This window comes from Sebastes umbrosus, chromosome 16 (genome assembly GCF_015220745.1).
Source record: "Sebastes umbrosus isolate fSebUmb1 chromosome 16, fSebUmb1.pri, whole genome shotgun sequence".
NCBI lineage: Eukaryota > Metazoa > Chordata > Actinopteri > Perciformes > Sebastidae > Sebastes > Sebastes umbrosus.
In genome coordinates, this window is record NC_051284.1 from 756,342 (window position 1) to 781,223 (window position 24,882).

A 24,882-nucleotide genomic window follows, 5' to 3' on the forward strand; every position below is an offset into this window, starting at 1 on the left:
CTCTAACACTAACACCCGCCAACACGCAGCACACACTCTCTCTGAGGCACCTGCTACACACACTCACTGTACATATGGTAGACACATTTCACAACTACTCTTTCAAACGCTTCTCTCCAATCTGCTAACATACAGAACAATCCATGGGATGGGGGTATATCTGTGTACACCAGCAGGTAGACCAAACCCCTCTCTCTTTTTTACCACCAAATGACCCCACAATAACACTGGGGATTGTAATTGTAGTTGGATATCCGGTTTGTGGTAACCCGGCCTATATCGTGAGGCAAGCCTGGCTTGTGAGATACTACTTGTGTGGGGGGGGGCGCACTGCATCTCAAGAAGGACGGCTGTTTTGACAGCTGTTCAACCCGCCGTGCATTGTTCCACCTCGTTTACAGGGGGAGAGAGGGAGAACAAGAGAGGGAAGGAGGGAGGTGTGTGGATGGCTTCCATCATGTTTTTAAGCACACATTCTTCCTCTACTTGGAGGGGGTAATGTTGAGCAAGAATGGGCAAGTTGTGCCATCAAATTAGCTGCTGAGATTTAAATGTGGTTGGGTTACAGTCAGCTGCCAGCTAGGCTGCCTGCCTGGCTCAGACGAGAGCATTCAGTGGGAGCTGGAGGAAACACAGAGCTAAAACGGCTGGATTTACTGCAGGAGCTAACCGCCTGTTATAGAAACCAACTGACAATCTGCCACAGACTAACAGTGAAAGGTGGACTTTCTTTTCTACTTGCAGTGTTAGTTACAGTATCAATACACTTCAACCTGTGCTCAAGCATAAAGTACTTCTCTTTGGTTTACAAAGTTTGCAAGTGATACTCCACCCAAAGTCTATCTTTTAAACATCATCATATTCACAGTAATTGTTTATGTGCATTTCTGTGGGTTGTTATTTTTGTCTTTGTGTGTCATGTTGTTTGTTTCCCCCTCTTTACTGAACATTTACCCCCCAAAAAGATGAAGAAAATATCATTGCCTAGAGATAGAGGGTTTGTATCTGTATGATGTTGATCTGGGGCTGGAAGAGGAATGGAAGTAAAGGTAGTTAGGATGGGCTGAGGGAGTACTTGAAAAGGACAGTAACAAACTGACTATGTTATCCTCACTGTGGTGTCATCATGTCCCACCCACAAAGCTACATAATGCCACTATTAAGTTCTCATGTGATATTACAAAAAACAATCATAAAAAAACTGTGCATCAGAACTGCCCTAGCATCCCGCCTAGCATGGCACCATACAGCCCTCAAAGCTGCAGGACATCTGCTGTCTGGCAGCAGCACAATATTACAGACATCTCACAAATCATTGAGTGAGGACATGTATTTAGTAGGGCTGTTGATTGATTCAAAATATTTAATCGTGATTAATCACACATTTTTTTATCTGTTTAAAATGTACCGTAAAGGGAGATTAGTCAAGTATTTAATACTCTCATCAACATGGGAGTGGGCAAATATGCTGCTTTATATGCAAATGTATGTATATATTTATTATTGTAAATCAATGAACAACACAAAACAATGACAGATATTGATCCAGAAACCCTCACAGGTATTGCATTTAGCATAAAACAATATGTTCCAATCATAACATGGCAAACTGCAGCCCAACAGGCAACAACAGCTGTCAGTGTGTCAGTGTGCTGACTTGACTATGACTTGCCCCAAACTGCATGTGATTATCATAAAGTGGGCATGTCTGTAAAGGGCATCTGGAGGTCAGAGGTCAAGGGACCCCTTTGAAAATGGACATGACAGTTTTTCCTCACCAAAATTTAGCATAAGTTTGGAGCGTTATTTAGCCTCCTTCGCGACAAGCTAGTATGACATGTTTGGTACACGTTATTATCGTGTTAACTTTGACAAGTATTTAGTTCAGAGGGGAAATCCAAATTGAAAATTAACAGTAAGCTCAATTAAGATCAATTATTTCCATATTTCTCAATGAACACTTTGAGACTATAATTATGGGACAGGCAAACAGTTCAGGTGTCTCAGGTCTGTAGAGGTTGATGATTAACTTCTCTAATTTCAACAGTTAGACCCAATGAGAACAGGACGTGTGGGAGACGAGTGGGAAAGAAAAATAAATGTGTTCTATGGGTACCCACGAGTCTCCCCTTTACAGACATGCCCACTTTATGATAATCACATGCAGTTTGGGGCAAGTCATAGTCAAGTCAGCACACTGACACACTGACAGCTGTTGTTGCCTGTTGGGCTGCAGTTTGCCATGTTATGATTGGAGCATATTGTTTTATGCTAAATGCAGTACCTGTGAGGGTTTCTGGACAATATCTGTCATTGTTTTGTGTTGTTCACTGATTTACAATAATAAATATATACATACATTTACATAAAGCAGCATATTTGCCCACTCCCATGTTGATAAGAGTATTAAATACTTGATAAATCTCCCTTTAAGGTACATTTAGAACAGATAAAAAATGCGATAAATCTTGATAAAATATTTTAATTGATTGACAGCCCTAGTATACTGTAGATACACACAGTATATATTCATATACCATATTCATACAGTATACCAACCTTCGCCAAGTATTTGTCTTTGACTTTGAAACTTGATTCCCCCTTACAGGTCAGGTAAACCCGATGATCACCAATACCGATAATTACCCTCATGGTGTGTGTTGTTGTGGGGTGTAACAGTGCACTGGTAGTGTTGTATAGTGTATGGTTCTGCCTGGCTGTGGACCCCCCATCACACCATTCATACATATCATACACAGACTGAACAGCTGCTGGTGGTCTGATACTGGAGAGACCAGAGGCCAAAGAGGTCCTGACTGACATTTTACCCCGACCAGAGTCACATCTGGTTGTGCATGAGGAGTGAAACAGCTGGGTGCCTGCAGACCTCAGACACAAAGAGAGGGTACACCCGTGTCTGTGTCAGTACTTGTGAGACAGGGTGACTATGCATACCTGCTATTTGCTGGCAGGAAGGCTGCAGGGTTTGTATGTGGACTGAGTTGTGGTTTAAGTTAGGAGAGAGTTTATAGGAACATGCATGCTGCTATGCAAACCATGTGTGTACCTTCACGTATGCTTGCCCAGATGTGCATTTCTCTCAATTTCAGAAGTCGTCCCAATGTAAAACTTAATGAGGTTTCAATAATTGAGTCAGAGTGCTTTCTTTACATGCTCTGGCTTGTTGATGCTATTAATGTTGCAGCACATTAAAGTTCCACGGAGATAATCAGTCTATTTTCCACTACAGCTGGTCCTGATGTGGAGATGTGCGATACAATGGAACAGCTGAAAACAAGTTTTAGGGCGCTTTCACAAGCCATAGTCAGCTTGGTTAGTTAGTTTTCTATTTAGTCTGGTTCGGTTTTACAGTGCACAAATTAAAGTGGACCAAATAAATATAATAATTAACTTCCACACTGCCGACATGTTGCGTTACACGAAGGAGAGAATTCATCTTTTTCATATCGAGAGCTGCCACTTCTGTGCAGGGAATCACAGACTTTGATGCTGTCAAAGTGTTTCCATTTGGACTGGGCGCTGATCGACTGTGAGCACCAATCCCTCCTCCTCCAGTTTGACTTCATCAACGTCACTATTATTGTGGACTTTATTTTGCATATTCTGTGTGTTCTCTTCGGCCCAGATGTCAAGCAAACATGTGACTTCTGCAGAAGTCCAGGTCAGTCCTCTCCCACTAATGTTAACCTGTCGTTTACCTGTGTCCATCTCAACAAATACCCACACAGGCAGCCTGCGTTTTGGTTTGCTTGGAAACGATTCGACCACATCGACAGCGGTCTCGGTCTGGTTGATTTGGTGTGCACCAGAGAATGATTACTGCGTTCACAACCGCCCAAACGAACCGCACCAGGAGTTGAACTAGGGCTGCACGGTTTTTGCCAAAATGATAATCACGATTATTTTGATCAATATTGAGATCACGATTATTTATCATAATTATTCATAGGTTTTAGGGACAAAATATTATTATTGCAATTTCACATTTTAATAAGCAGAGCACTGCTTTCACTTTTATGTCGTGCTACATTCCAACCGTCAAAAACTCCACGTTATTCTTTTACTTTGTTACTGTCATCTACTGTATAGTGGTTATTTTCATAAAAAACACACAATCCTGTAACATGAAGTTCCGTGCTGTCGGCAGACGAGCCGGTCACTAGGATTACTCTGAGCAGCATTGGATAGCACAATATAATAAGTGTCTGAAGTTAGTTGTTCCAAGGTTGTTTTAAGGTTGTTCCTCCGCGGCTTAGTTTGGACTTGCAGTTGTGAGAAATTGCAGCTTTATGTCTTCACTCACGCTGAAGAACTTCCACACCGACTACATATTGTGTGTGTGTCTGTGTCTGTGTGTGTGTGTGTGTGTGTGTGAGACGTTACTGACTGTGCCGCTGTGTGCCGACATAAAACCATCATGTGGCAGCTGCACGTGTGTGTGATTAGATATATGAGCATATGAGACTGCTGAAAAGGGGCCGGCTTCGATCGGTGGAGCATCTCTAGCTGTTAGTTCAGGAAGTGCTTGATTTATGCAGCAGAGTTTTCTATGTGTGGAGCATTTTTAACGTCAATATCATAGTCGATCATTTAATTGTGGGAAGCCAAAATCATGATCGCAATTAAACTTTGATTAATTGTGCAGCCCTAGGTTGAACCGCACCAGAGTTGGATTGAAATAGACTAAATGCTTGTGAAAGCGCCCTAAAATGACATGTTACATGATACCTTAAACTGATCGATCTATTAAAACCCTGCTGTTCCCAGAGTCCCCACTCTAATCTAAATACATGACTGGCCCTGTCTCCAATGTGCCAATAAACATTCCATGATATTCCTGAATTCTCACGCTCAGTGGGAGGTCAGGCTGTTTTCTGCGTACCACAGTTGAGCTCCTCGGCGGTGAGTGTTGCCACCGATCTGCCCTGCAGCCGGCTGGGGTAGTCGCAGGTCGCAGCAGCCTGGGCGTTGCCCGACTCAGCGTACTGCTTCAGCAGGTCAGCCAGCCACAGCAGCTCACAGTCACAGTTTAATGAGTTGGAATCCAGTCGCCTGAACACATACAGACAACATGCACAGACACACAGCAAGTGAGAAATGGGCCTGTAGTCCGTCCATAAAGCATACTGTATATGACATGGAGCTGTGGAGTTGTGCATAGGGATGCACCGATCAGACTTTTTTAGTCCTGATACCGATAGGGATACCTGGGCTTTGGGTATCGGTCGATACCGAGTACCGCTCCGGTACCGAGTACCGCTCCGATACCGAGTGTTTAATTAATCAGCTGTATGCCTCACTGGGTGGAAGTGACTGGATCATTCTGTTATGTGTAAGGAAACATCAGGCTGGACTTAAACACTGCTTTCTTAACTTTGTAAATCAAAATGTAACAAATAAATAGACATAAGATATATGATTAGACATAAATTACCAACAACTTGCTAAACAATCTTCAAAATTACCTTTTTAATGCAGCAACAAATCGGTCAAAACCTAAACAGGAATTAAAATTCCAGTATATAATGTATAGAGTATATACACATTGATTTTAATTGAATAGATCGGCTCCATTGTCAGCGATACCCGATCCAGCTATTTGAGTCAGTATCGGCCCGATATCTGATCCGGTATCACTGCATGCCTAGTTGTGCATGCAGCAGTCTCGTGTAAATCCTCTCTGGCACTTAATGAAGTAAAACTGGTCTGGCATGGCCAGGCCTGGCTCAGTCCAAACAGTGGGGCTCAGTAGGGCCATGTTGGAAGACGCTCTCCCCCTGCCGTGGGAAACTATCTCTCTGCTTGGCCTCCTCTTCTGCTAACTGATCTAGCTCTCACTTCTGTGTGTCCATTTTCCATGACATGCCTTTCAGGAAATTTAACTGGCAGTTTGTTTTTTTTTTCATTTTTGAAGCTCTATTTGATAAAGTGTGTTATGAAGAAATTAGATTTTTAGTCACACGTATCCTTTCAGGGTCTAAGTGATCATTGCCATATCAGAGTGAAGTCTATGTGAGTCTGCTGCAGTTTCTCTTAGTATCTCTTTTGAAGCGCTGGCCAGGGATCTAACTAAATACTTAAAAGGTCATTCATGGCAGAGACATGAGGGGAGAGAGCACTGGGATGAGGCCAAACTGACGATTGTTCTTCACTGTCTGTTGGCTGATGTCTGAAGCTCTATTAGAAATAGTTGGCCTCATGTTGTAAGACCCCAAATTCCCATATGTCAGGGAAAATTAAGCATCTTTTGTGCAAGATGGATATCCGAATTTTCATTTTCTTTCCTTTTCTCATCACACCCCACCCTGCAATCTCCTCTGCAGCTGACTCAAACAGAAAATAGAGAAACTATGGGAAGGACTGGGCTGAGAAAGAAACCACCTTGCAGCCACAGAGGCGTGAGAACAGTGTAGTGTGGTTACATGGCATGTAGCTGACAACAGGCCCCACTTGATACTGGGCATCATGGGAGTAAGCCCCAGCAATTGATGGAGACATGCATTCTAACATCTGCTTCAGCTGTTGTTGGGGACTTTTCCACTTACAGTCGCTTCATGGCCTGAAGATGAGTGAAGGTTCCCGGGACTAGCTGGGTGATTCTGTTGTTGTGCAAAAACCTGAGCGAGAGAGAGAAAAGCTATGAGATGATTCATCAGAGATCACAACTGCACGGCTAGCTATAGAATCCATCAATCACTCAAACATGAGGAGCTGGTGTAATCTGAATGAAAACAGTTTTCAGAAATAACATTTTTGAAATTAATTTAGCAAACTGATAATAATGGAACAAATATTGAGGATGTGCCTTTTGTTAATATCATATTTCATTTTCCAAATGGGACAAAAAACATGATGATGTTTCTGTAAGGGTCCCAAAACTATTCATTCTTAAAGGGCCAGTGTGTAACATTTCAGGGGATCTATTAGCAGGAATGGAATATAATATTCATAACTATGTTTTCATTGCTATAAAATCACCTGCAACTAAGAATGGTTGTGTTTTGGTTAGCTTAGAATGAGCCCCTCATACAGAGAGTATAGAAGCAAAGAGACGACACTCCGCGGTTTTTTTTGACAACAGTCGCTGCTGCCATTTTGGACTGAAAACGCATATTATATTTATAATGTTTTATTGTTCAACACAGGCCATTTTGGTAGAGACATTAAATATGACAATAAAATAGAAATAATTTTATTTCACTTTGTAGGCGGATGTTTTTTGCTTTCAGTCCAAAATGGCGCTGCTGGACGTTGATGTTGCAATGGAACGAACAATTGACTTTCACATCTTGGCAATATACGATCTTTGCTTTACATCTACATAGTGAGCGTGTCCTCTTCAGAGTCCGCCATGTTTCTACAGTAGCCCAGAACGGACAAACCAAACACTGGCTCAGAGAGCCTTTCACGTTTTTACGTTACCTGAAAGCTTAGGGACGCTTGTGAACGTAGGAGTGAGTGGAGGGGTATTCAGTTGGTTGCAATCAGCAACCTTACGGCTACATTCCATTAAATCCTACACACTGCACCTTTAAATGACTAAATCAAGATAATCTTCATCTTCTATCCCAACCTGTAGGAAGCGATCTACAGATATGCTCTCTGGACACTTCACCAAAGTGATTGCTTTGACTGTGACCATGGAGATATTCTCCAACAAGCCACTCAGAGGGTGCATCTGGGAATTCCTTCCCTCCCTCCCCTTTCTCCCATACTTTGCAGGTGTCCCTCTTCAGTGACTGGGAAGTATGGATATACTGGGCAGCCACTGGCCCATAAACAGGGACAATGAAAGAGGAATTTAACAGGACTTTCTTCATCCTTTAGACATCTGGTGGAGAGTTTTAGAAGCAGAGCGACATCACAATCTGCCCGTTGTCCAGAGGGTTCATATCCAGAGAGCGTTCGTAGGGACTAACAGGCTGCATAGAACACATTATGGCAGTCTATACGCAAGAGAACCACAACTTTAAATCATTTACAAACGTAGCTGATTGATTATTTATTGACAAAGGATAACATTTTGTTTAATATGATGTTGTCCCTTTAAAGCTGCAGTAGGCAGAATGTTTGGGCATCATTGGGCAATAATCCCATGATAACCTTTCAGCATATTGTAATTCAAGTGTTTTGAGAGATAACTAGACTTCTGCTCCTCCTCATTGCTCATGGACTTTGACCAATCACAGGTAAAGAGAGAGCGTTCCTATTGGCTGTGCTCCGGCTGGTGGGCGGTGCTTGGTATTTCCTCAACATGGCTGCCGGGTAACAAACCTTCTCATGTTACAGCTAAACAGTACACTACAAGATGATTCTGAGAACATTTGAGGAGAGAAATAGGCATTACAGTAACACAATATTGATTCATATTTGATCAGCGCTGCCTAGTTTGACCGTTTGATCGGAGTTCACGAGTGATTGACAGCTGCTCACAGACTGCAGACTCCAGATCAGCTCTGATTGGTTGTTTTCCTCCGGTCTGTGAAATCTTGCAAATGCCGTTAGGAGCACCAGAGGACACCAGAGGACACAGAGGAACATGATTTTTTTCAGGTTACCTTCTCATGTACTACTGTCAGGATATAGTGACTGTTCTATAAAAATAACTTTTTTGTAATCATATTTGCTCCATTTCTACCCACTGCTGCTTTAAGATACAGATTTCATGGGACAACTCTACATGTAGTAAATAAGGATAATTGAACTACAAGTATCCTACAGAGTTGTAGTAATCCATTCTAATATTACTACAGTATATAATCAGTGATCTGCGATGAACACCATGTCCAGAGTGACATTCCTATCTGTGGTTGCAATTAGCTCAGCTCTGTGTTTAATGAGAACAAGATGTGTTCTCACTCCTTAGTCCAATCCAGGACTCTGGCTTTACAGCTGTGATCTCATTCAGTTCCCCTGCTTTCTTTTTCTCTGACCGATTGTCCCAATGTGAGTATTTTTGGAAGCAGTATAGTTAGAAAAAAATGCAAACCCAATAGATTTCCTATCAGGGGTCGGAGTTATCTGTTCAACAAATAAACTGCAGAGTGAAAGGAACACTTGCATCATCTCACAGCTCGAAATTAGCCTCATGGGAACTAAATCTAAGTCAGGGATCAACTCCCACAATCTGCTGTGGTTACTGTATTATTGTGTGAATCTCTTTACTATACAATGAGCCTCAGAGGCTTGTTAGGAGGCTGTACTGATGCTGCAGTAGCTCATTCCAATGTCATGCTAAGCAACGTCTGGACCTGCCTGAGTTGACACTTTTAATTCCATACCAAGTACATAATGCTAGTTATTGCTTTCTGATTTCCATCAAGTGCCCTGGTGAATCCAGTTGCTCCGTTGGATCCATTTATGCATTGATTTATGTGAGCATTTAAGTTAGAATCTGCTTTTTGCTCCTGAGAACGTTTTTTTAAAAGGGACCGTATGTAAGTTTTTACACATATAAACGTTTTTTTATCCTTTTTATTGCCGATGTGTGAACAGTTAGTAACCTAACCTAAAAAATGAGACCTCCGTGACTTCCTGGGTATCCTCTATCAGCCTGTAGACTGCTTTTAATGTGAAGAATGGGGGACGTTTTTTCTGGGAAAATCCAACAGATGTGACATCATGCACGCTCATGGCTAACAGGGCTAACAGTGTGCAACCATAGCTAACGTTAGGTTAGAAATGGAGTCCGCTAACGCCAACAAACGACCAGCCCCCACCACAACTCAGACTGCAACACAAACTCCCAAAAGCACAAAAAAAAACAATTGCAAAATTCTGGCCGATAGCTGATACCTGTTTTAATTTATTTTGTTTTTGCTGTTTCATATTCCCCCTGTGGAACCAGGGAACAAAGACCTCTTCATTATAAAAACAATAACTGGGACTGTTTGTAAGAATCAGAAATGTCTTGTTAACAGCTTCACTTGTGGCCGTTAAGTCAACGAAAATCAGCGTCCTGTTGCTCGCGCTTGTGCTCGCTCTACATAGACATGAACGAGCATCGCTCAACACAGTGAGGAGACACACGTCAGCTAAAAGCACAATATCACTCTATATTTCAGCTGCTTGGCAGTAATGTTAGCTGACCAGACGAAGGTCTCTCCATGAATCAATGCTTCCTGCTTCAGCCCCGGAGGCTGAAGCAGGAAGCATTGATTCATGGAGAGACCGTTATCGAGAAGCGTTATCGTCTCCCGACTGCGCCCACAGGGAGACACCGGCACCCGGTTGGAGACGATAACGTTTCTCTCTGCGGAGCCCCCTCACTTCACAAGACACAGGAAACCTCTGTTGGTCTGGAGGAGCTGCAGCAGTTATTTCTGCACAAACGTCTACTGAACATTCACTAGATATTCTCAGAGCCAAACTAACTCTCCTGCAGTGTGGAGTGAGCGCGCATGCACGTGTAGAGGTGGAGCAAGAAAGCGAGAAAGCGCGAACGTGCGCGATGTATGAGTGAAGGCAAGCAGGCAGAGACTCCGGCCACACACGAGCGTGCGCGCGCATATGCGAGCGCGCATGGGATCCCGACCCGGTAGATTTATCGGTGTAAAAAGTTACAAACAGTCCCTTTAAAGTCATTCAGTATTTCATTACACCATCTTTGAATGAGCATAAATTTAATCATACACATTTATGAAACAACTTTTAATACAACCTTCTGTCACATGAAATATATATACTTTTTTTTTTTTTTTTTAAATAACTGCTTCAAAAGCCTTTTCAGGTGCTATACAACTACCTACTCAATGAGAAGAATGTTTCAGTATTTACATAGCCTAAAAATATTACTTTTGTGAAACATAAATGAAATGTAAATGTAAAAGCGATTAGAAACATAAGCAGTGTTTCTCACACATAGACTTTACTTGGGCGGGCTGCCCTTATATAAACGGCCGCTTAAGTATATTGACTATTATGTCAATATTATTACTATATTGATTATAGTGACCCATTGTAGCATTTTTCATTTAAATTTTTTTATCCATCCAAGAGAACAATGTCATGATCTGCAATCAATTAACTAGAGAACTAGTAGCGGCAGGATGCCGCCTGGGAGCGGATGGAGAGCTCTGCTCTGCTGGCTCAGCTGTCCCAGCCAGACGGAAGGGGGAGGATGCTCCCACTGTAACGTACCGGGGGAGGATGCTCCCACTGTAACGTACCGGGGGAGGATGTTCCCACTGTAACGTACCGGGGGAGGATGTTCCCACTGTAACGTACCGGGGGAGGATGTTCCCACTGTAACGTACCGGGGGAGGATGTTCCCACTGTAACGTACCGGGGGGGGATGTTCCCACTGTAATGTACCGGGGGAGGATGTTCCCACTGTAACGTACCGGGGGAGGATGTTCCCACTATAGTACCGGGGGAGGATGTTCCCACTGTAACGTACCGGGGAGGATGTTCCCCACTGTAACGTACCGGGGGAGGATGTTCCCACTGTAACGTACCGGGGAGGATGTTCCCCACTGTAACGTACCGGGGGAGGATGTTCCCACTGTAACGTACCGGGGGAGGATGTTCCCACTGTAACGTACTGGGGGAGGATGTTCCAGCTGTAACGTACCGGGGGAGGATTGCTCCCACTGTAACGTACCGGGGGAGGATGTTCCAGCTGTAACGTACCGGGGGAGGATGTTCCAGCTGTAACGTACCTGGGGAGGATGTTCCCACTGTAACGTACCGGGGGAGGATGTTCCAGCTGTAACGTACCGGGGGAGGATGTTCCCACTGTAACGTACCGGGGGGGGATGTTCCCACTGTAACGTACCGTGTTTTTACGAAATTTTGTAAGTCATTGTTTTACTGCTTAATTTGTCATTGAACATTGCAAAGTTCTTGTGGCTGTTTCTCTGAGACAGTGCAATACTCCCACATGGACGACTTTTCCCTTCACTTTTATTTGTGAACAAACCACACGTGTGCATCAGAAACGTGTCCAGCCAGTGGCTTCTTCTCCTAATCAGCAGCTGGCTACTGTTGTACGAGACGACCGCAAATAAGCAGCACAACAAAATTGAAAAATTGATGCAACACAACATATAAACATCGGCCACTGCCTATCGGCAAATGTCATCTTATTTGCCGATAGGCCGGTGGTAGTCAACGAGAAGAATATGGTCCGATAATAAATAATAATAATAAATCGGTGTATCCCTAATATCTAGTGAAGTGAGTGGCGTCTGGTGTTGGGGGGATAGCAGATTGGATTGTGTGTGAACTGTGTACAGTACATGATAGGAACGTTGGGTGAAAGGTTAGACAGGATGAACTTACAGTCGTTCCAGCTTTGGTAGGTGAGTGAATGATTCTGGTTCCAAAGACTCAATGTTGTTGAAGTGCAGGTACCTGGAGAAGAACAAAGTGAAGACAAAGCACAGTAAAACTGGATTAGGGCTCCCTGTCTGACTAAATACCATTTCACTGTCCTAGTAGAGGTGTTCCCCAGTCACCCCTGGAACCTGTCCATCCCTGGCACTTCATATCACTGAAATAACAGTTTCAGAAAAAGGTGATATCTAGCTCTAGATGGAAGAATTTACACATCGGGCATTCATTTTGGACAGCTGATATATGGGGTCTGAAAATCTATGGCTGGACTCTGAGATTGCCCACAGGTGAAAAGCAAGTACAACGATTATCTCAAGGAACGCAAAAGCCTTTGAGCTGAGGAAACATAAATCACACCATATGCTGACAAATACAGGGTTGGGGGAATGAAATCCAACTGATGGCTGAATGCTAACTGGGATTCAGGATTCAGTTGGGTATCTGCTTGTTTCGACAGCGGGAAAGCAACAGTCAAAGCAGCTGCAGCGGCCAAACAGACAGACACAGAACGACTGAAGCAGCATAGAATGTCAAATAAAATGCAACATTCCTCCAGGTGTCTTCCACACAAGAAAATCCATTTTAGTTTTGTAAGCGTATCTCAACTGTTGATTGGTTGCTTTATTGTTAAAGCAGTACTGGACATCCAACATTATGTCTTTGGGTGTTGCCTAGAATCTTTGTTGTAGAGGAGCCAGAAGAGAAAAACACAACACAGTACAGATGATCTAAAGACAGAAAAGGTTGTAAATTCATTTTTAATCTCCCTCTAGGATCAATCATCATCCCACCGGTTATGTCGTTACACCTTCAAAACTCTTTGTGATCCAGTATAGCTGTTAGGAGTTTAGATGGAGTTGTCATGAAATCAGTCAGCCATGGTCTTAACCGTGTAAAGAGGACTAGAAGATGTCCTAGTTTGCATTCATGTTGTTGTGTTCCTGTGATGCTCTCTAACAACCCCACTGGCATGCTGACAAAAAAAACCAACAGGTGAGTGGTGGGGGGGTCATGTATTAAAGTGTGTATTCCCCCCCAAAGAAGCAGGAGACTTCAGGCTTCTGTTGCCTAGCAGGGATGTAGAAGAACTATTAAAGTATCTGCAATCTGGTTCAGAACTTGTCACCCACATATAAAACCCTTCATTATTGTAGCAAAACTCCAAACAGCTGCCAGGCACAGAGCCTGATGTTGGAACCGGTTCGACGTGGTGAATTGGCCATTTGTTCTCTGTTAATGTGGTTACAGAGAGGTACAGGAAGTCTCCTCCAAGAGCACAGACAGCTTAACTTGCTAAAACTTCCCATATTGGTTGTGATAAAGACACACCGGCTAATCGACATATTGCAGGGATCAGTTCTGCTGATAGTGGTCACACAAATTCTATTACAATTCAGATTTATTATGACATCAATCAACAACTGCTAATGTGTTTTTCTCTTCAAACATGCACATGTATAAAGAAACAACAGGGCCAGAGTGTTTTGTAAAAGTAGCAAAGAAGATTTTAGTGTGTCAAGACTAATGACACATTCACACCGAGAGCGAAGCCAACTGTTGCAATAACATACAGAGTCAATGCAAAGAGGTGAATGGAAGCAAACTCATGCCGGGCGACGCGAATGACGCGAATGACGTGAATGACGTGACGAAATGAAATATTTCAACTCCAGCGAGAAATTCACGTGACGCTGTGTCGCAAAAGCCCATCAGCGCTGGGACTCTCCTGTCGTCACTGACGTCCTGACGTTGTTCAATCAGAAATGGAGGAAAATAATATTGTAGCTGTCTGTGGTCACCCAGAGCTACGATAGTACGTCATATCTGTACAGAGACCGAAACAAACTCTGTGTAGAAACCACAGTAGGTGGAAACAAGAAGAAGAAGAAGAACAACAACAACAAGGATACCAGCGGTCCAGCTCACGCGAGTAAAGCAAGGCCAACAGTAGCTTCGCTATTGGTGTGAATGCAACATAACAGAAAGCAGTTTGATTTGATCACACAGACTTACTGTAATATACTGTACATAATGCACTGGAAGGTTCTCACAAATAAACACTTGGAGCAAATTGGAGCAGAAGGGTAGATTCTGCAGTAGCAGGAGAGACGCAATGCAAGTCAAGCTTTGCTAAATAGCAGAAAGTCTGACTCCAGCTGCTAGCACTACTAGCAGCACAAGGTTAGACATCATGCTTTAAGCTTTGCATGGCGGTGGCCAATGTCTCTTTGTCCTGACCACAAGACATGCGACTCATGCAAAAGGGTCAAAGAGGGTCAGCGCGGCACACAAGGGTGGGTGCACACACGGCATGCATGGTTGCGGTGGAAAAGTGGATAGAGGGGCGCACGTAGGGGGTGGAGGTAGAGGGTGTCACTGCAACGAAAACTAACTGAACAGAGCTACCATGACACCTGTGTAAGGCCTACAGAGCCATGTCATACAGTATTCATAACAGATCATAAACATCTGTGACATGTCTGTCACTAGTGTATCATACCATCTATCATATGACAGAGATGGGTATCATAAGGATCTTATCGATACTACTACTCTTATCGATACTCCTTATCGGTTCGATTCTTTATTGATACTCTTATCGGTTCTTTTTCTTAACTGAATAATTGCTTTTTAATATACTATTTAAAAAAAGAATAAATTAAGAACAGGATTAGAATTTGTTTCTATTTTAAATATAAATAAATGTTGTTTTTCAGCAGCAACAGTAGCTGATGTTGACAAAAGCAAAGTCACTATAGAAACTAAATAATCTCACTGGAAACTAATCTAAAATGTCAATAAAATAAATAATAAAATACTAAATAAATAAAATAAGTTAATAAATAATATTCCTGAGTGAAGTTAAAAAAGAATGAAGAACACAGACATCAGTCGGTGTCGTCTGTCCTCCTCATGCTGATGTGATTCACTGTTGCAGGTACCGCCGGTAGAGGGAGCGGGGGCTGCTTTGTCTTAGTCAGCTGATCAGTTTACAAGAATTTTAAGATACGTGGCAAACTAAGCTAAACAGTTAGACTACATACAGACAGCTTTAGCTTGTTTGTAACTAGGGATGTAAGAAAATATTGCAATATTATGTATTGATTCTCAAGAGCACTGTATCGATTTTTAATTAATAATTTACATGCAAAGATGAACTCAGTCAATACTTTATTTAATTTGCAAAGAGATGCTCCCTCTCAGTGTATGAGCCCTCTCAAAGTAGGGCTATGATGTTGGATGGACCCCACTGTTCTGATTACATTCAAAAGTAAACTTGTTTTACTCAGATTTTATGCATGTGGTGGTGTGTTCTTTATACTATTACAGTTTTCCTAAAATTAGATTTTAAAAGATCGCAATATATTGCAATATATTGAATGGTAACCCCTGTATCATGATACGAATCGTATAGCCGAGCCAGCGCGCTGTGCCTGTGTAACCATAGCGGCGGTGGATGAGAGACTGCGGACAGAGCTTGTTTAACACCATGTTTATGCTCATTGAACAGGTGTATTGATAAAGTATTGGCTTTTTATTCGCGACGGTTTTATTGCACTTACAGTAACGAGCGTAGTTGTCGTAGTTATCTTCACGTCACCTGGTTTACGTTGCTGTCTCCAGTGCTGCGCTGCAGTGTATGTGTGTGTGAATGTAGTTGGAAAAGCTCAGCCCCAACACAGAGAGCAGAGGAGATGCGCACTGCAATGTGATCATAAATCACACCAAAACGTCAAAAAGTACCAATAAAAGTACCGATAAAAGTAGCGATAATGTTGGAGCTTATCGACACTCCGGTCTTTATGAGTTTAGCACCGGTGCCCGTTTAATAGCAGGTTTCGGTACCCATCCCTACATATGACTTATAAATCACGTCTAACCATATAGACCTTACCAGGCTTCAGGGGTTGTTTATAGCAATCTCTCAGGAAGAGGGGAGGGCAGGAGGGGGGGGAGAGGTGTTCACAGACGGAGAGACAGTAGGAGGGAAGAGGAGCAGTTGGTCGAGCAGAAGGAAAGGGTGAACGAGGAAGTTGGTCACTTACAGTTGCTCAAGAGAGACAAGCCCCTTAAATGCTTGTCTGTCAATTGATTGGATTTCATTCTTGTACAAATAGCTGAAAGGAGAGATAATCAGTACCATTAGTAACACACACACACACACACACACACTCACACACACACACAGAATCATCTCAATTCTGTCTGCTTATTATGAGAGAAGGATCTGACCAAATAACCATTCTTTAGTTGCCATTTTAAAATGATATGCATGTTGTGCTAATACTTGTACAGTAGGTTTACTTTACATGTATTTAGTGAAGTATACACTACACTACCCTGCTTCATGGACATCATTAGTAGTAGCTATGGGCAAGCTAGCCAATATTTGGAACAGTTTTACATTACAAGTGCTATTAACACATCTACAGTGCGTGTGCTAAACCACATAGAAATTAAACATACACTATACTCCCAAAGACAGCTGTGGACAGGGTGTGAAGGAATATTTTACAGATCATTGTATTTGGTGTTCATTATTACAGTCAAATGTGCCAAACATCACACAGTATTCAAGTCAATATAGGCAACAATAAAGCAATTTCACACTCTTAGACTTTTACCAGAAAAATAATAAAAAGACCTCTATATCACTCATGGATTATATTACATTCACTTAATGAGTCCTAATATCTCATTGTATAGGTTAACATTCACGATACAAAATCAAACATTAGATGCGTGCACAGCTCAGGAAACAATATATAGCTGTTAACATGGTGTGTGTATCAGATACAAATCATCAATGGACAAACAATACATGTGACCTCACAGATTCCTTGTGTGTCAGATCGAGTCTCCGTGTCTCCATGTCTCCACTTTCTTCACTGACTTCAACATTAGACCTTGAACAAGACTGCAGTAGTCTGCAGCTTGTACAGGATCAAAATGGTATTTTGGCAAACTGAGAAAAAATACAAATTCTCTAGACGTGCACGTTTTCGCTCCATCATACATGCTAACGAAATGTGACACTAGAAAAGCAATGGCTTAAAGCTGTCTGTCCTTTCATGCCCCGTCTCTCCACCACTGCACTCATGATGAGAAATGATGAGAGACACAGATCTCCCCACAGCAAAGGTGACGCAACGTATGGAAAAATAAACATCCTCTTTTTATCTCAATCCTTTAACCTGTCTGAGTAAAGCATATTGGCTTTCTCACCATGGAACATGAAAGCTTTATAGAAAAATAAACTACTTTACCATATGTAATGTAACACATGATTAAAACTAACTGAGCTAAAAGCCACAACTAAGAAGAGAAGCACACGACATGTTCCAAATGACCTTCTACTATTGTAAAAAACTATTAATGACCAATCCAAAACTATTATCAAACTGCCATGCAGAGCTATTCTGTACAAACTGATGATGGTAATGAAAACTTACATAACATGTCAACAGCTAACTTCACTTTTGAGAATCCTCTGTAGGAGCCTGTGAACAAAACACAGCGGACTGCAGCCTTATGTGTGTGTGTGTGTGTGTGTGTGTGTGTGTGTGTGTGTGTGTGTGTGTGTGTGTGTGTGTATGCACAAGCTTTGCGTGCAGAGTTTAGATGGGAAACTGGATTTGGAAGTTGTGGGCTAAAATCTCAATGGGCTTCACTTTAATGAGCAGACATCCTTTAGTGGTATTACTCATCATCAAGTGGACAGTATGCGCTCTGACAGCCTGCCTTTAACTAGAAAATATGGATCAAAATTGGGAATGTCAAAGTTCACGACATAATAACTCCACCATGACATTCTTTCATGATATCCTTTGCACAATGGATTAGTTATTATTAGGGCTGTCAAAGTTAATGCGATAAAACGTTAATGCCAATTTGTTTTAACGCCACTAATTTCTTTAACGCATTGACGCAACTTGCAATTTTTACGTTGTAGCGGCTCCGTTTTAAAGCTAGAGTGAAGATCATATGAAACTAGAAAACCTGATGAATCCATCGGTACCAACCATGTCATGCTAGCTTGTCGGGAAGGAGGTTAAATAAAGCTCTGATCTTAGCGAAGAAAAACTGTCATCGCCACTTTCAAAGGGGTCCCTTGACCTCTGACCTCAAGATATGTGACTGAAAATGGGTTCTATGCATGGATATATAAAGAGAACTGGATACAGCGTTGGAGGCTCCTGTCCATTCCTATGAGAGTGTCTCAGTGATGCATGAAGCCAAAATGGCTCGACTGCCGATTGATGAAGTACCCAGATCATCCAGCGATCTTCCTCATCCATTGGGCACATAGAGCAGGAGCAGTAGAGTTTCCTTTAACTCCTCCTCCCGGCCCTCGCTCCTTTAACTCCTCCTCCCGGCCCTCGCTCCTTTAACTGCTCCTCCCATCCCTCGCTCCTTTAACTCCTCCTCCCGGCCCTCGCTCCTTTAACTGCTCCTCCCATCCCTCGCTCCTTTAACTCCTCCTCCCGGCCCTCGCTCCTTTAACTCCTCCTCCCGGTCCTCGCTTCTTTAGCTCCGCCTCCCGGCCCTCGCTCCTTTAACTCCTCCTCCCGGCCCTCGCTCCTTTAACTCCGCCTCCCGGCCCTCGCTCCTTTAGCTCCTCCTCCCGGCCCTTGCTCCTTTAGCTCCTCCTCCCGGCCCTCGCTCCTTTAACTACTCCTCCCATCCCTCGCTCCTTTAACTCCTCCTCCCGGCCCTTGCTCCTTTAACTCCTCCTCCCGGTCCTCGCTTCTTTAGCTCCGCCTCCCGGCCCTCACTCCTTTAACTCCTCCTCCCGGCCCTCGCTCCTTTAACTCCGCCTCCCGGCCCTCGCTCCTTTAGCTCCTCCTCCCGGCCCTCGCTCCTTTAACTCCTCCTATCCCTCGCTCCTTTAACTCCTCCTCCCAGCCCTGTCTCCTTTAACTCCTCCTCCCAGCCCTCGCTCCAGCCTCGGTCTGAGTCTCATTCACATGAACGGAGGAAGGGAAATAACTCTTGATTCAGCTATTAGTGCATTTTACAACTTTTAGGACCTAATGATTTAAATAAGGACTATTAGAAGTTCATCCTGGGAAGTTGATTCACCTAAAAAGAAAGCTTGTATCCTCTGAGTTACACACGTCTCTTTCCCAATGTAAGTCTATGGGATAAAGTCTTTTTGGGCCCGATGGCGTCACGTGACGGACACAGAGGTTGTAGTACCGCCGTTTGGCCACTCCAAAAATTTGCTTCACAGCTCCATGCTCTTCCTGGGGGCTAGGTTCTAAGTCTCCCCCTTTACAGACATCCCCACTATTATAATCACATACAGTTTTGGGCAAGCATATGAGTATTAAATACTTGACAAATCTCCCTTTAAGGTACATTTTGAACAGATAATTAATCATGATTAATCATGGACAATCATGCGATTAATCACAATTCAGTATTTAAATCGATTGACAGCCCTAATCAAAATCACTCATTTTCTTCATCACTGTTTTTGTATTATTACAATGTATGGTTTAAGAAACAGGAGGGTTTTTCCTGCTTGCTGCTGATCACTTCATTAAATGATCTATATTGACATGGACGAAAACAAAAGCTATACATACAGTACATACTAAGGAAAGAAACAGTATGTACCAAAGGACACTTTTATTAATGTACAGAGCTTTAATCTGTGTTCCTATGATACATACACTGATGGACAATTACACATAGATGTGCAACTGAATAATTAGAGACAGATCAAATAAACAGTGACGGGTTCCCACAAAGAGGAGTGGTGACCTCTGTTGGACTTGTTTATGGGGGTGGTCGTGGGAGAGAGGGCTGTATAGACAGCCGCCGCCCGCCCATTAGGTTTGGAGGACATGAAAGATGACGGGGAGTGGACTTTACTGGCTCCAGAGGAAGTGGCGAGGTGAGACGGGAGATACTATCTAGCCCCCAGCTGTAGCACACTGAATCAGGGCTGGGGGGATACTTTACCCTAATCACAAAGGTTGGGCAATGATGCAGGCTTTAGATTAGCTCTGCTTTGAACTGAGAGGGGCACTGCATTACAATAGTTACTAAATAGCTACAGGATTCAATTACAACACAAAGAGTGAATGTTCATATATGTATGCAACAGTAAGCTGATGAGAGAAATAAAGAAAAGCCCACATCCCTTCTACTCACCCCCTCTTTCCTCTCTCTCTCTCTTAGAGCTGATATATACTGGATGATGTTGTCTCTAGTGTGCAGTGCTTGTCCAAGATATTAGCTAGGCAGTGATGTAACAGGATGTCACGCTACTTCTCTCCCGGACACACAGGACTGTATCAGTAGGTCCTGCTCATATCTACAGTATACTTTACTTAATCAGCCATCATGCAGACACCTAGCTTTGCCTAATCAGAGACAACCTAGAACATAATGTCATCTTCAGTCTCAAAATGTACTAAACATCTCACCCAAAACAAACAAAATCATATAAAGCAAATATACCCTATCTGGAAGTTTTGTCCCAACGTTAGAGGACTGTACGTAGGTCCTCTGAGGTCCAAGCAGGGGAAACAGACCAACTGTCTCAGCACAGCGGAGGCCACTGGGATGATAATGGAAGTGATAAGGGCTGTCGCAATGACAATATTGCAATATTGACAAGTCAACCGCAGGAGATGTCAAGCAACCTCCACAACCGCTATGTTCATGGTTTTCTTTTTTGAATTCTTTGCGATGGGAGTGCTGCATTTTGACACTTTGCTAGCAGCAGCGTGACGAGGCGCTGAGCGTCTATGCTGTGCTGAGCGCTGCACGTATGGTAGTTTTTTTCTTGTCGTCGAGAGTTGAAACATTTTCAATTTTGGGTAAAACTCTACAATGACCAACCGTCACATCCTAGATGGAGGCTATAAGTGCGTGACAACAACAATGGAGGAGAAATGAATACACATAGGTCAGCGGGTCTGTCTCCTCTCGCTTATTGTTGCACGGTATACCAATACTCGAAAAGTATCACGATACCCTGTCGTTAAAAAGGTATTATAAGCTGTTTTATTAGTACCGATACTGGTACAACAGTCCGGTGAGAGTGACTCTTCTCTGTCTTCACACCACTTTGACACAACGCAGCTCTTTCTACCGTTACTGTGGTGTCGTCCTGACTTTAGCAGCTTTTCACTCATCAACTTCTCTCAGAACTTCATCAGAATTTATTATGGTTTTGGGGGTTTTTGTTGTTGGAAGCCTCTCGTCGTCTTCCGTGCTGGAGAACCACTCTCTGCCTTAACTGTTACTAATGCGCAGGCTGAGGCGCTGTTTCCCAGAAAAAAGGCTTAAACACTGTTTAATAAGTGATATCAGAATCAGAAATACTTTACTGATCCCGGGGGGGGGGGGGAGGAGGGGAATTACAGTTGCTCCATTTTAGAATTAAAATACATATAAACATAGAGAAGTTAGAAGAAAAATAGAAATAAGAATAGAGATGAAATGTAAATATGCATGCATTATCAAAAATAAATGAAAATATAAAATTCACTATCAAAGAAATCACATAAAATTAAGTATAAGGGACATCAGATCAGATTATATACCATTTCATTTTTTAATGAATACATTTTTACATTTAAATTTGAATGAATAAAAAAGAATTTGAAGCTCCATGTTCTGTCATCTATTATTCCATTACTTTTCCTGATGTTTTAGATTTTTGCCGTGGTATCGTTTCAGTATCGGTATCGAGATGTTTAGGCAGGGTATCGTATCGAAGAGAGGATTTTGGTTTGGTGACAACACTGCTCTCCCTACATGCTTCAGCCTTCCCTCCATCCACAGCAGGTACTCTGCCTTGTGCCCATATTCTGTATTATAGCAAACAAACGCTGCGCCTCACAGCCCTTCTGTGTTCCGCATTTAACAATAAACAAATATTTAGTTTTAAAGCGATCATCTTTGTCATTTAAAATGCAACAATATATCTAATAATATTCAAATACAACTTATTTATATAGCATTAAAATCAGGACAAAGAAAGTGACTGTGATGAAAAAGTTGCAATAATACCGTATGTGGCACTGTCGAGCCAATCATTATCACCGCAGGGGAAATTCCTTCACCGCGACAGCCCTACAAGTGACTAACAAAGGGAGCAAACTAGCAATCCCACAGAAACCTTGAGGTTACACACGCCTCAAAATTCTGTCCTCAGCTCTGCCTCCAGGTCAACACTTCCAGACACATAAGTACAGAGGATCAGACAAAGGGAGGCTTTTCATTGATGCATTTTCCGTCCACTGAGTGAGCAGTCTAGCAACATCAGCTGTCTTCCACATTTACACTCAATAATAATACATGTTTCACCATGCTTCGTCTTCTGTTGACTGAACAAAGACTGAACCCTTTAACGGTGACCTTTTGACTGAACAAAGATACTGACACTTTGTCTCAAAATCTATCACTTGACCTCAAAAGCAAAACAAAATTGACATGAGGGAAACTTACAGATATTTGAGGTTTTCCAGGTCTTCAAACGCCCCCCTGGGGATCCTTCGTATATGGTTGTTGTTCAGGAGGCTGTGAAGGAAAGAAAACGGGTTATTTTATAGTTAGATGATGGACAGGAAGTTTGTTCTGGGCTAATTCTAAGTGGAGTATGCCATATCTATTGTTGGCACAGTACAGATAGGAAGGAGGTTCTTAAGGTCAATTTCACTTTGAGCTGTAATTAGGGCTGTCAAAGTTAATGCGGCAAATTTGTTTTAACACCACTAATTTCTTTAAAGCATTAACACAACTTGCAATTTTTAGGTTGTAGCAGCTCAGTTTTAAAGCTAGAGTGAAGACACTGGTATCATATGAAACTAAAACACCTGATGAATCCATCGGTACCAACCAATGGTGTTGAATAACGCTCCAAAGTTACACTAAATTTGGTGAGGAAAAACTGTCATGTCCATTTTCAAAGGAGTCCCTTGACCTCTGACCTCCAGATCAGTGAATGTAAATGGGTTCTATGGGTACCCACGAGTCTCCCCTTTACAGACATGCCCACTTTATGATAATCACATGCAGTTTGGGGCAAGTCATAGTCAAGTCAGCACACTGACACACTGACAGCTGTTGTTGCCTGTTGGGCTGCAGTTTGCCATGTTCTGATTGGAGCATATTTATTATGCTAAATGCAGTACCTGTGAGGGTTTCTGGACAATATATGTCATTGTTTTGTGTTGTTAACTGATTTCCAATAATAAATATATACATACATTTACATAAAGCAGCATATTTGTCCACTCCCATGTTGATAAGAGGATTCAATATTTGACAAATCTCCCTTTGAGGTACATTTTAAACAGATGAAAAATGTTGACTGACTGACTTAACTTGAGAGAACACAAAAGACACTCCCCTTCAACGGACATTACAGACATATTTCTGTCTGTACAACAGTAATATTGGACATGTCGCTGTACTTCAAAGACTGATAGACTTTAGGATGTGTTATTGTTCAGTCTGTGGAACTGCAGCCTGAAACCATGGAGAGCTGCTCAGGATATAAAACCCTCAACAGTCCGCATGGCTGGCTGGCTGATAGGAAAAGCAGGGCTTTTCTCCTGCCTTATGGGACTTTTCTTCACATTGAAAGTAAATCTAAACCACTAGGTCCATGCCCTGCACGTATTCTCATGTTTATTAACTATGGATATATAACTGGATCTACACGTCTTCACACGTTTAAAAAAATATACAGCCTCACGTTGTGTTAATCACGTTTACACACCGACTTTTCGGAACTGGTTTTATTTTCTGTGTTTTTTTTCGCATCCGTCAAAAGGCAAAAGAGGGTTGTTTGACCACTCAGAGCCACCGTTCGTTCAAATGAATGTCATCATCCAAAATGGCATGATAAGCATTCACTTTGTCACCCAGCACAAAGCACTTGACAATAAAGAAATAAAAGAATACAGAGATGCAGAATTTAAAGATAGATTGTGGAAGGTGAATTGCAGAATCAGATGAGACGGTAGAGATTGAGCTGTAGGCAGCTAAATGATAGCTTCTTGCTAATGTCATTCATTCATTAGCCCCGAGTTATTCATTGCACCACGTAATTAATTCAGTTTTGTCTCATATTGCAAATTTAGCAACAAATAGAATAATAAAACATATCAGACTCAGTGTGCAAGGTTTCTATGCGTAGCCTTTTTTATCGGATGACGGATTAAAAAAACGCACATGAAAAGAACAAACTAGGTGTGCAAAGACCTGTACTGTTTTTTGTTGTGTTTTTTTTTCACATATTTTCTCTTTACTCCGCAGCAGCCACAGCAGACATGGATGAGAAATAATATTATAATAATGCTTGCAAATATCTGAATATGGCGAGGTGTGTTTGATTTCTTCCAGCAGTCAGCGGGAGTCTAAACACTGATATGGCTACAGAAGCTGAAGCATACACACAAGGTTGCTAAACTAATATGCTGCCCATGAAAAACACAAAAACTTGGAACATTTTTGCTTTATTAGCTTAGCAATGCACCGTCTAGGAGACTGGACATA

The 24,882-nt window shown here is 42.3% G+C and overlaps 1 protein-coding gene across 3 annotated transcripts in view; it reads right to left on the minus strand.

The window, feature by feature from the left end:
* LOC119504417 (peroxidasin) overlaps window positions 1-24,882 on the minus strand; it is a 100,791-nt gene that overhangs the window by 46,488 nt on the left and 29,421 nt on the right. Inside the window, exons 3-7 of one of the 3 annotated variants that reach the window (XM_037796496.1) lie at window positions 22,828-22,899; window positions 16,404-16,475; window positions 12,304-12,375; window positions 6,567-6,638; window positions 4,904-5,073 (exon numbers count right to left, since the gene is read on the minus strand). In XM_037796496.1, the coding sequence (XP_037652424.1) occupies window positions 4,904-5,073; window positions 6,567-6,638; window positions 12,304-12,375; window positions 16,404-16,475; window positions 22,828-22,899 (458 nt within the window). The other 2 variants (XM_037796497.1, XM_037796498.1) reach the window with 2 other exon arrangements.